Source organism: Leptonychotes weddellii, chromosome 9 (genome assembly GCF_054177405.1).
Source record: "Leptonychotes weddellii isolate Sample4059 chromosome 9, ASM5417740v2, whole genome shotgun sequence".
NCBI lineage: Eukaryota > Metazoa > Chordata > Mammalia > Carnivora > Phocidae > Leptonychotes > Leptonychotes weddellii.
In genome coordinates, this window is record NC_138377.1 from 20,170,730 (window position 1) to 20,183,851 (window position 13,122).

Consider the following 13,122-nt stretch of genomic DNA (forward strand, 5'->3'; position numbering starts at 1 on the left):
CATGGATTGCCTGTCCCACCTGTGTATTTCTTTATTCTGAATTAACCTCACCAGTGGGTCTATGCTACTCTACCTAACAATACTGTTCTCTGTGTCTCTCAGATTTAACTCATCCATGTAGGGATTATCTTGCTCCCTTTATTCTTAACAGAGATAAGACAATCCAAAAAATAAAGCTAATGGATCAGTAAAAACAGAGCTGTAGGCTTCAAAAGACACATGATCTAGACCGAAGGCCCCCTAACAACAACTGATGGGTAAATATGGCTTATCGTAGTTTCTTTTTGTAAATTGTTTTATTAGAACACAGCAGTGCCCATTCATTTATGTATTGTTTATGGCTGTTTTTGCACAACAGCAGAGTTAAATAATTTCAGCAAAGACCTCATAAGTTGCAGAGCCTATAATTTTTATTATTTGGTCTTTTAGAGAAGAAGTTTCTTTAAATGAAGATTTTAAGGGGAGAGGGTATGCCTGGCTGGCTCAGTTGGAAGGGCATGTGACTCTTGATCTTGGGATTGTGACTTGGAGCACCACATTGGGTATAGAGATTACTTAAATAAAAAAATTTTTAAATGAAGATATCACTTGCTAGTTGTATGACACTGGAGAGTATGTTACTTATTCTTACTCTGACTCTTGTATATTACTCTGAGATTCAGTTCCCTCATCTCCAAAATGGGAATAATAATAGAATCACTTTCTAGGACGCTGTGAGGATCCAATGTGATGATCCATGAGCCTGATACAAAATAAGTACTGTGTCAGTGTTGCATCTTATTAACTAACATTATTCCCCTAAAATCCTTTATTCAAGGATATGTTGTAATACCCTCATTCCTTGTCCAGGATATACATCTCTCAAACACTTGTAGGCATTTGGAATAAAGATTTCACCATTGAACTCTGAGGAAAACCACAGTGCAGTAATGTGATTAAAATGAAAACACATTTAGTTTAATTAAACATTGAGACTGGCAATTGTGCATCGGGCAGAAATACATTTCTAGTAAATGTTTAATAATGTGATTACAGAGTGTACTGCATGCACTGGGATGTGGGAAACAATAGTAAATTTGCATGTGAATTTACCTCTGTCAACCAAATAATTCTGAGCTCTTTATACAATATGAACAGGAGTATCCTGGGAAGCAGATGGAAAAGTGGGGTGGCCGAAAGAGAGACGGGTGTAGGAACAAACAAATCTAGGGAGAATCCCAGTGTTGACACTTTATGGCCCTGTGACTACAACCGATGTGCCCCAACCCCCTGAGCCTTAGTTTCTTTTTCTTCTTTAAAAAAAGAGAAAAAAGAAAAAGATTTTATTTATTTATTTGACAGAGAAAAAGGGAGAGCTCACAAGTAGGCAGAGTTGCAGGCAGAGGCAGAGGGAGAAGCAGGCTCCCCACTGAGCAGGGAGCCTGATGTGGGGCTTGATCCTAGGACCCCGGGGATCATGACCTGAGCCGAAGGCAGATGCTTAACCGGCTGAGCCACCCAGGTGCCCCTGGTTTATTCTGTAAAATAAAGAGATGAATACTTCTCCCCTGTAACCATGGGGCAGATGACATGAACTGAAAGAAGGTATGAACAATGCCTGCACATTAGTTCCTTCGGTGTGAAAGGTGAAGGTTGTCATGTCACAGGTTATGCTTCTGTATGTCTAGATAGGGGAGCAGAGTTTGTTAGTACTGTCCCAGAGAACCGAAGGTCACAGCCCAAATCCACCCCAGGCCATTCCCGTCTGGCTTTCAGGCTCCATCAGACACTTACGTGGGCCACTGAACCCAGATTTTATCTGAATGACAGCACCTTCTTACGCTATCTGGAACCACAGGTATAATACGGGGTACTGCACAGGAACACTAAATTTGCCTTCCAAGAGATGCAGGCTCGAGTTCCAGGTATTCCTGTACTAGTTTATGATGCTGGGAGAGCTAATCTCATAAGCATCCCTGTTTCCATGTATAAGATGAGGGTAAGAATAGTGTCTACCTCTCAGGGCTATTTTAAAGATTTAATGTAAGAACTTAGTGCACTGCCTGGCGCTTAATATCTGCACAATAAAATTTAAGTATTAAAACTATCTCGCTTGTGTACATGCACTTCTCTTTCATTAGACTAGAGGATCCTTAAGGGCAGGGGTTTTGTTTTATTTCCCATCATGGACCCATCATTTAGCATGGATTCACAGGCAAAGTGGATTTTAAATTAACATTTGTGGAATGGCTGAATGAATGAATGCCTAACGAGATTACTCAAACTCACCCCATTGTTGAGGATAGGGGATTAGCAATATCTCTTCTTAATAAAAGGCAACATCAGTTAGTAAAGAGATTTCTAAAGTGCTTCTGCTATTTGGAAGTGCAATATAAATTTTTTTCTGGCCCATTATCAACTCATTTCCATCATATGCTTTGATATAACCTTTAGCTTTGGGCTTGAATGGTCATTTTCCACTTACACACCTAAATCCCCAAGTGTTCTTATGCAGCACGGTGTATCAATTGCCGGCATATGGCAAAACCTTCAAACTAGGCCAACACCGAGCCTTACCATAAGTCTATAAAAGTACCATGCGAAAAACAATGTATCTCATAAAACAAACTAAATTATCAGTGGGAATCAAATCCAGTCCACATTAACTCCATGAACTGAAAATTAGAAGTGTCTCTTTTCTCCTCTGACCCTCCTTTCCCCCTTCTTTAGCCTGCCAGGGTATTGACAGGGATTTCAGAGGAGTGGAAGTTCTTTATCTCTTTGAGATGAGCTGCAATATGATTACAATCGATTGAGTGATTTACAGTTTAGAGCACCTTTCATTACCCTCTGTGCTTTATAGAATTATAAATGACATACTGTATGTGAATATATATTATTATTATTATTGGATATTTATGCACCACCTTTCTGTAAGAAGCTAAATGTTCTTTTTAGACTTTAAATAACTACAGGGACCCTGCAACCTTGTACAAAACTTAAACTGAAGAGATTGAACTTGGAAACTTTTCCTATAAACACAGCTATACTCCTGGACAGGTTCTGAGGACATCTGATGTCCATCTAACTCTGGGGCAGAATGAAAACAGTACAGGGTAATTGCATTTTATGATTAGGATAATAATTCTGAATTTTAATAGTTAAGACAAATTTTACAGGCCAGAATTTCTATTTACTGTCTAAACTGGAGCTTCTCTGTGACAACAGGAAAAATAAAATGCAATTCACTTAGCTAGCTTTGAAATTATGCAATGTTTGATGAGTGTTTTAATTTGAAAGAATTTGTGTTAATTAGATGCCTTGCACAGAGTGAGATGTCATTAGTATTTTTCTGTCACATTAATTTCAAATGAGTATAATTTAAAAACCACATGAAAGGTGACCACACTGTATATCTCATCTTGAAAGTGTTAGATTTGGTTTAATATATACATATACTCATTATTCATAGAAATTAAGAAATCCTTTTCCTTACATTTCTAGTTAAATAGTGCCTAGGAGTGACCCTCGATTTTCTCATTACTTATTTCACTGAGTCCCTAGACTATAATATGTATACTTTTTAACATATGGTTAAATAATCATCATGTTCCTTTTGTTAAATTCTACCTTCCCCTCTAAATCCCAAGGTAGTCTATTAACAATGAGAAAAGCATAAACTAGGACCCAACTCTAAGATGTGCATCTCATAAAGTCCTATAGAAGTTTCCAGAAACATTATTCTTTTGATGACCAACTCTCTTATCAAAAGCACTGTCCTACTCACAAATGAATTCTAGATAAATAATGTCTTTAGTTACTATAATTGCTGTCATATTATCTGATGTAAATCTTCATAATGATAACAAACTCCTTTGTGTGTTATTTAATTATATTATAAATAACCTTGAGTCATGTGTTGGCTTAATGTCTTAGGGACATGTGTCTTGTGTCCATGTGCCATGTGTTTATGAGTCCCTTTTCCCTCTATCCCAAACGTTCTTCTCTCTTCCATAGGGTATGTGTGTGTGCATGTGTGTGTATAAACACATATGTGTATATAAACTTGTGTGTATGTATTCTTGTCTTTTTGTCTTCTAGGTGGTTAGGTTTAATTTAAGCATTAGCTAGAAGACCACAGTTTGTCTTGAAATGCTTATCACCCTCTAAGAGACATTTATAGGGACAGAAAGGCTCCAGGACTGATAGCAGTAATTGTATTTAACTTGTAAGATACAAAGCTACTTATCTTGTGGCTGGGAATTCACAGAAGAGAAAGAAGGGTTGCCTGATAAAAATTAAAGAAAAAAATACTATGCAACACTCTCCCATCTCAACACTCTCCCATCCCCCAAGACCATTAAATGGTAAAAGAGACTTTCATCTAATAAAGCCCTTCCCATCCACGTAGATACAGTGCTAGAAGATAAAAGAGAATTGTGAAAAGAAAGAAGCTGCCAAAGTCCCATAGGTTGAACCAAAGATGTAGAGGAAGGCCAATGTCATAAATGCACAGGGAAGTGCTAACTTGTAACTTGGCAGAAACTAGAGATTTAACTTGAAAGAAAAATTCTGTGAGCCAGGCAAGTACCTAAGATCTCTGAATGGCTCCTAATCTGTAAAATGGGAATAAAACTAACATCAACCTCAAGGGTTTGTACCAAGGGTAGATAAAATGTTGTACATGAAGTGGGAAGTATGTAGTAAATGCTCAGAAAGGGTAGCCATCACCATCAGGATGATTTTGGTTAGGATGGTGGCATCTGCCATTGCTACCTCTCTGGGATAATAATCCTATGCATCAAGTGGGGTGATTATCCCCATGTTGTTATAATGACAACATACATTAGATAAGTTCAGAAGGTATATGGAGGTAAATGCTCATTAATTTATTAACGATGTAAATAGAGATTTATATTATATAAAACAAATAAAAGGAAGAAAGGCACAGTATGTTCTAGTCCTGTGCTGTCCAATACTGACCACCAGCTACCACCCTCATAGTGCTGGCCTGAAGACTGCATGAAAAAAGATGTATTTAAATCTTCTGTGCCTAGGACATAATAATTGCACAATAAAATAAATTTTCAGGATTGCCTGGGTGGCTCAGTCAGTTGAGTGTCTGTCTTTGGCTCAGGTCATGATCCCGGGGTCCTGGGATCGAGCCCCGTGTTGGGCTCCCTGATCAGCGGGGAGTCTGCTTCTTTCTCTCCCTCTGCTCCCCCGCACTTGTGCTCTCTCCCTCTCTCTCTCTCTCTGTCAAATAAATAAATAAAATCTTTAAAAAAAATAAATTTTCAGGACCTCAGTCATATCAGCCACACCACAAGTATAGCTACAGATGGCTAGTGGCTACCATGTTGGACAGCGCTGCTAGTCAGTCTGAAAGGAGAAACACAATTTTAGCTTTCTAAATATCAGCACTTCTCAAACATAGCTGCATAGAGAATCACCACGGGAGCTTTTTAAAACCACTGATGCCTGGACCAATGCTTCTCAAATTTGACACTACACATGAATCGCCTGAGTATCTTGTTAAAATGCAGATTCTGATTCAGTAGGTCTGGGGTGAGGCCCAAGATGCTCCATTTTTAACAAGCTCCCAGGGGTGATGCTGATGCTGCTGATCCATGGACCACACCCCAGACCAATTAGATTACCTGTGCCTGGGGCCTGAGAACTGGTAGTTTATTTAAAGTTCCCAGGAGAATCTCGTTTGTAGCCAAGTTCAAGAACACTGCTTCATAAATAATAATATATATATATATACACACACACACATATATATACATATATATCCACTGAAAAGATTTTTTGTAAACATCTTTTTGCCAAAGACCAACCCCAGCAAGTTGAAAGTCCCTTGGAAGCAGAAACTCACTTACTTGTGAATCCTAATTCATTCCTGACAAGCTGGACTATTTAGCAAAGTCCTCAAGATGTCCTGGTTTGATTGATTAATTGATATATTCTGTGACCAAATGTTTGAAGAACTTATTTATAAGATGGTTTTAAAATGGACTTAGCAATGTTCAAACACATTCATTAAGTCAGCCTTTCTCTTGTTGCTGTTATAGCTCTACTGTCTTGAAAACAGGTTCAAATACAGCTTTTCCTCTTGATTGTATTTATATTTATTATTCTCCTTGCAGGACTTTACTATATATGTTTTTTTCTTTTTTACCTCCCTCCAGTTGAACTGAAAGTAACACTAGTCCTGAACGGATGAACGAGCAAGTAGATGGGGCTTGTTTTAATGTGTGCTTCAAATCTGGCCAGGCCTCAAATGTTTGCAGGCAAAGACAGAAAGAAAAAGGAACGAAAACCTCCTGGGTAGGAATCAATGAAAACCCAAGACCTGAGAAATTTCAGCATCATGTCAAGTACAAAGACTTGTTTTTAACCCTTCAAAATCTCAATCATCTAAGATGAGATGTGGACAAATAAATCTCTCCTATTGCATTTTGAACATCACTAAGCATTATAGCAATGTTTTTTTGCTCTCAGTACCTATGAAGACAAGATTATGTGGAATTGGACACATTCAAATACAGCTAATAAGTTTTCTAATCTACTGGCCTAGAAAGAGAGCCACTTCTCCAACCCTTTCGTGTTCTGAGCTGGGTGGTCAGACAGCATTCAAGCTCAGGTCATCAGGAGCATTTTATTGACCCGAAAAGGGGAATCCAAGCAAGAGCCCTTCAAATGAGTTGGTATGCAATATCAAGAAAAAAAGAAAAACAATTGAGACCCTGCTCTCCTCAGCACCATCTGCAGTGGGAAGATGTAAAGTCCTACACACCAGAGCTTCCTGTCAGCCTTCATTTTCCGGGAAGCCCGTCTCTGGCCTGAAAAGCCTCTATGGCACCACGCTCGGGGTTCTAGTAGGGCTGGTGACACGGCCAGCCACCCAGCCATGGCAGAGAGGATCTTGAACACTCCCAGTCAGCTCAGCCTCCCAGGGGACTGAGAGCTGGGACTAAAATTAATTCCTCATGCTGAAGTCACCTTTCACCTCCCCTCGCTTGTCGCCACCACTGCATTATGTCAAGACAGTAATCAGAGACTTTATAAGGAACATTTGTTAGTGCCCGGATGCCAGCTCTGGGCTGATTCTTCTTCTACTTCCCTCTCCTGCTCCTTAGCCTTTCTATTTTCAGGTTCAAAGAAAGAAGTTGCTTTTGAGTTCTACACCCAGAATTAAGCGATGTAAGATCCCAATAGCCATAGAAACTACTTTCGTTTGGATCCTTCCTGATTTACAAAGAGCCAATGCTGCATGCCCTGTGCCCAGCTGGTTTCTAAATATTTCACAGTGGGATTTTTAGTAAAGCCACATAAAATCCTATGAATGTCCATGAGAAGATTCTGGAGTTGACCCATTCATCCTGATACACAGACACCTGTTGAGCAGGAACAATTCCCTGAGAGCATGCCCTCAAAATGAGATAACTTATGTAAATATTCTGTAGAAGCTACTCCATATTTCTTTACTGTTTAAACATTAGCAATAGACAAGTAGCACAACCAAACTCCTTTTCATAGTTGCTATACTTATCACTATCAATAAAAGAGGATAGCCTGGAAAAAGAATACATCCCTTTTGTGGAAATTGTGTCAAGCTTGCCTGACCAGATGTCTTTGTTCTCTGATGCCCAGATACAGGGTGTATTTTAATCTTATGGTTTAATATAAATTAAACATTGCCAGATTGCTCTAATGGTGCTTTAAATTTAGTTAAGTGGATCCTTTCAGTAGCACAGGGAAGCAGGAGGGAGAGAAAATAAGGTATCCAAAGGTCAAAAGGTGACCATTCCTAAGAAGTCTTGGAAGACTGGAATATAAAACTAGATTGGGGGCACCTGGGTGGCTCAGTCAGTGAAGAGTCCAACTCTTGATTTTGGCTCAGGTCATGATGTCAGGGTCATGAGACTGAGGAGCCCCACATCAGGCTCTGTGCTGGGCATGGAACCTGTGTAAGATTCTTTCTCTCTCCCTCTCCTTCTGCCCCTCCTCCTAGCCTCCCCCGACCCCACCACTCTTGCTCACTTATGCTCTCTCTCAAAAATAAATTAATTTAAAAAACTAGATTGTTCCAAATAAACATTTACCCTTTAAAAAAAAAAAGAAAAAATAAAAATAAAACTAGAATGTTGGACTTTCCATTACCACTTTCCAATCTAGGCAATGAAGTATGATGATGACTACTTCAAATACTCAGTATTCTTCCAATTGCTTCATGGAAGCACGATACTGTAGTTGTTAGAAGGACAGCTTGGACTCAATAGAAATGAGCCTTTTAGCGCAGCTAAAAAAAACAAACTTTTCTTTTTAAAAGGATTTTCGACTCCACATCTCACAATAACCACCTTTGTGTGGTTATGGGTACTGACCTATGTAATAGATACTTTAAAAAAAAAGGAGTAAGTTTAAGATTACACAAGAAGAGAGATGCTCATTTCTATCCATGCACTTTTCAAAATATCCCCCAATTTCTGTGGGAACAAGAGTGGAAGTTGTGCCCAGTTGAGAACAGGAGAATATGGTCTCAGTTCTGTCATAGTAAACATGTGACCTTAGGAAAAACACAGCATCTTCCTGCGTCTCTTTTTAAATTTGAAATGGAGAATAAGAATGTCCACCCTACCTAGTTTGTGGGCTGTTTAGTGGTCACAGTGAAGTCATCTGTATGAGTGAAGACGTCATAGTAAAACAACGCTACCCAAATATTTGGTCATTCTCATAGCTAACATTGATTATTGACTTAATTAACATTTTACATACATTCATTCAATCTACACATTAGCCCTGGAAAGTCAGTATTAACACAACCCCCTTTTATAGACCAGTAAACAGAGGTTGGGAGGTTAAATAGCTTGTCTCAAGTTACTGAGGGGAAACTGGATCCCACAAATAGGAAGAATATACACTTAGAGAACTAAGAAAAAAGAGTAAAAGGTGAGAATTTGGGGAGAAAGATATATTTTTAAAGCATTAGAGTGATCATCAAAAAAGAAAAATCAAGAGTATTAGAAATTCTTACAGTCATTTTATGGTATACTGTTGTATTTTGAATTGCATATGGGGAGAGGCACCAAATCATTTAGCTCTTAGGGCCTTTCAAGGTTTTAATCCAGCCTGTCTTAGACTCAGAGCTGATGGCACCAAGGTACCAACTCCAGTCAGGTGACTCCAAAGCCCATATTTATAACTGCTCTACTGCATCTTGCTCTGTAATAATAATACTTATTATAACTAAGTAACCATTGCCAATAGTTACTAGTAATAAGCATTTTCAGTGGTAAGCAATGCCATTCAAGAAAAGTTTATTCTGTTTTGAGAACATAGTAAGCAACCCATAATCTGGATCTCAAGATACAAAGAGAAAGGCACACAGCGAGAGTCACCGGTTTTCTTACTGTGGCTTTTAAATGACCATTAAAGAGTCTTCAGCAAACTCGTGGGTTCTATATCATCTCAGGGCAAGGGGTTAACATCAGTTTAGAAATCTTTGAAATTCCTAATAGAAACACAACAAACCCTATAGCAGCATTAGCAGGGCCAGTGATAACATGCATGGAGAGAGAGAGTGAGTTTTCTGATAATCAGATGAACAGCTTTTAAGATCTTAGGCTATTTGGATTCCTGTGCCCACCCACCCCCCAGAGTTTAAGCACAAAACATTTAAAAATCAGGTCTATTAGTGTCTAGCAAATTTGGATGATGATAAGAATTCATAGTAGCTGCTAACACCTCTGGCTGTCTTCAAAGGCTCAAAGATAAATGCATAAAGTCATTTTTGTGCCCTAATCTGAGAAGTACTAAGTGTATGACAAGAGACTCCCAGCAAAGGCTGAGCTGGATATTGTATGGAGACTGAGATGGTAGATAAATGGGTAGGCAGGGCTTTTCATATCAATAGCTTGGGAGTCTTGTACATATGCTTTTTGTAGATGCTCCCATAATCCTTAAACCAGGCACAGGAAGACTCTGGTTTTTCGGGGGGGGGGGGGCAGTAGCACAATTACTTCTGATTGGCTTTTAAAGAAAATTAATGATGCGTTAGGCATGAAAATTACAGCCTTCAAGTCATTCAAAATTCTTGGGCCACAAATAAGCAAATTTACTTTATGTATTTCTCCCAAGTGTGATGATTATTAGCTAAACAGCTCTTAAAAACTTCTGAAAATGTGCTTTGGGCTTCCTTATCTCTGTGCTCACTTCACTATTAAAGAAGTGAGAGGACAGCAGTAAGAGAATTATGGGGAGTTTGAAGCATAGGAGAGAGAGAGAGGGTGAAACATAGCATCATGCCCACATTAGTGAAAAGTTCAATATTCTGAGCTAGTCTCTTGCATCCACCAAGTGATAATGCAACTGTGGAACTAAGGCCCTTAGCCAAAGTATTTTCCCTTCCATTCCTGGAACTTTTTTGATCAGGGTTCAGGGCTGTTTTGCTAAGAGAAGTGAGAGATGAGAGGGAAAGCTAAAGGATGATTTGAATGACTTCTTTAAAATAAGGCAACCTTTCCTCCCATTGCCCTTGATTTGGCCATCTGGCTCTGGGAGTTTGCTGGCAAATGCTCCTTGACCATCAAATTTAAACAGATGATTAACCCCTCTCCCTCCCACACCAGCATGCTTGTTATTAAAATGCCTCCTAGGACCGATCTCTGAATATCAAGGCAGGCTTAGTATAAATGAAAGAAAAAAATGGGCCAAGTCAACCAAATGAATGAAACCCCACCCTTCGCTTCTCTCTCATCATTACCTTGACTTGATGCTCATCACTTTAAGTTTAGTAAACTTCCTTTCATAGTCTTTCTGAAATCTCTGACCATCTGTACCTTCAACCTCACCTGCCTAAATGGCACCACAGAGTCCAGATAACAAAGGGATTATTCTGTGATTATCGACGATAGCTCATGATGGAGATGGCACCCCTTCCCTCCGCTGGTCATCATTTGCAATGCCCTGGAAAGCCTACAGCCATTGTCTTTAGTATGAGCCAGTCAGGCAGTACTGGTCAGGTTGACAGAAAGTGTTCAGTGCATAGTTAGTAAGTCTCCAGAAGCTCCCTATGCTGACCCAAGCCCTAACACGATAACTCATCTTGTCCTACAAAAAAAAAAAAAAAAAAAAAACATGAATGATGTGCTTAGTATTCAGTGTTTTATGATTTGGTGAGAGTCATGAAAAAGTTGCCACTTAGGAGTAAGAATGGGAGAGCCGAAGAGAGTCTGTGGTCACTGGGAGTACAACACGTACCTGTGGGATAATGTTCATTCACCGGCCAGTTGTCCACCTGGAGGGTGGCGTTGCCGCCGTTCCTGGTGAAGCGCACCACATGATATTTACCATCATTGACGGGAGTTCTCTCCTCCTTGATAGAGATGTCAACTGTGCCAATATTGAAGACAACTCCGATTTTCCCCTGCTCCTATGATAAAGAAACACAAACGGCATAGTTAGCACCAACCGCAAGGTGTTCTCCCTTTATAGTGGGTCCTCCAACCAGCAATAAATCTGTAGGTACCCAGAGGGAGCTGGCAGCATGAAGGTCACAACAGTAGCCTACATTTCTCCATGGGCTTTCATCCTGAACATAGAAACCAATGGCATAAAGCCACCCAGATTGCTCTCATGGGCTGCCCTGCACAGCTTACGTCATTTGCTTGCTCTCCACAGATAGCTAAGCTGGAAACCACAGAACTACCTAAGAGCCGTGTAGTGACACTGCAAAGTGCATTTCTGTGAGAGCAATGAGGCCTAATTTCTAGGAGAGGTAATTAGACCCTGGACCCTAGATCACCTCACAGTTGAGATTTAGGATCAAAGAAGAAATATAAGCATACTTGCACATTTTGGGGGGTGATCAAGGCCAAGGGAAGGGGTACAATGAATGATGAGGAGACAATGGCAGAGGGGCTAGCATCATGGATCAACACCCAAGGACACGCTGTGCAGGTCTCAAACCCATAGAAAATGTATCCTCAGTAGAGGTCAGTGAAACTGAGCTGGGGTTTTCAGAGTCAGATGGCTGCCACTCTTCCCACACGTGTAGCCCTATTCCTAAGGCTCATCCAAAGAGGGCTGGAACATTCAGTGCTATAGCTTTATGCCACGTAGCACACGAGAACCCAATGGCCCAGAAAGAGACTTCTGGGAGGGAAAATACAATGAATGCCAGAAGAGAAATACCACGGCAATGAAGGTGATGATTATGGTGAAGGTAGAGGCGATGACATCATCTACTTCCCGAAAGTGCCCAGAAGCACTGAAACATAAATAATGCTATTAAAACTCTTACTCTTCTCCTCCAGTCATTGGTTATGACTAAGAGTTAGAATTAGTATTCACAATGAGACACAAAACAAAAGTAACCTTACTGGTCAGATATAATCAGTTTCTGCCAACCTCCTAGGAAGGTATCACAGCATGCAGGATGTCAGGAGGGATGGGTGAGGAGAGAAGGAGACAACTTTCTCCATTTTTCTAGTTGTCTGACTTCTTGGCTAAGCAATAGGTTGGACATTCAAGGACAATAAAATTTAGTGGTAACTCTGATGTTCTATTTGTCCACATAGTCTCTGTTATCCTCTCTGTTCTTATTCAAGAAGTAGAAGGAGAATAAAAAGAAGGAGGAGGAGGGGGAGAAGGATAAGAAAAAGAAAGATATGAAGAAAGAAGCCCAGAAGCCATATAAACTAAGTGTAGGAAAGATTTCATAGAAACTCAGATTTAGTAATTGGGTTCATTCATTTATAAATAAAAATTCATTCAATACATAACTATGATATTTATGAAGCACCAATTGTGCTTAAAGTCAGTAAATTAAAACTTCTGATGAGATTTTAGGCACTGGTTTCCAGATAATTTGGTACACTTCACTTCTTTTTTCAAAAGACAGGCTTTCTTCATCTTGCTAATTTTCCTTTAGTATGCAAACACATCTTATTCCCGATAAAAGAATGGACAAGTACCCAGGAGTCTTGATTTTAGAAAGTAGGCGTCTAAGCTAAGAAAGGCTGCTTTTGGCATGCAGGAATGCTCTGATATGGGGTGGACATCGCTGTCTCCTTTGTGCCCGGATAGCATAGCATGCGATGTAAAATGATGTCTGCAATTCCCATGTTCTGTTCT

At 39.7% G+C, this 13,122-nt stretch overlaps 1 protein-coding gene across 12 annotated transcripts in view; it reads right to left on the reverse strand.

Annotated features, from left to right (window-relative positions):
* The window catches only part of NRXN3 (neurexin 3), a 1,456,830-nt gene that overhangs the window by 165,386 nt on the left and 1,278,322 nt on the right, over positions 1-13,122 (reverse strand). For all 12 annotated transcript variants that reach the window (XR_014148330.1, XM_081830134.1, XM_081830131.1 and 9 more), the window contains one exon: positions 11,248-11,419. Coding sequence is in view for 11 of the 12 variants with exons in the window: in XM_081830134.1 (XP_081686260.1) it covers positions 11,248-11,419 (172 nt within the window). In the remaining variant the exon portion in view is untranslated. The remainder of the gene's footprint in view (positions 1-11,247; positions 11,420-13,122) is intronic.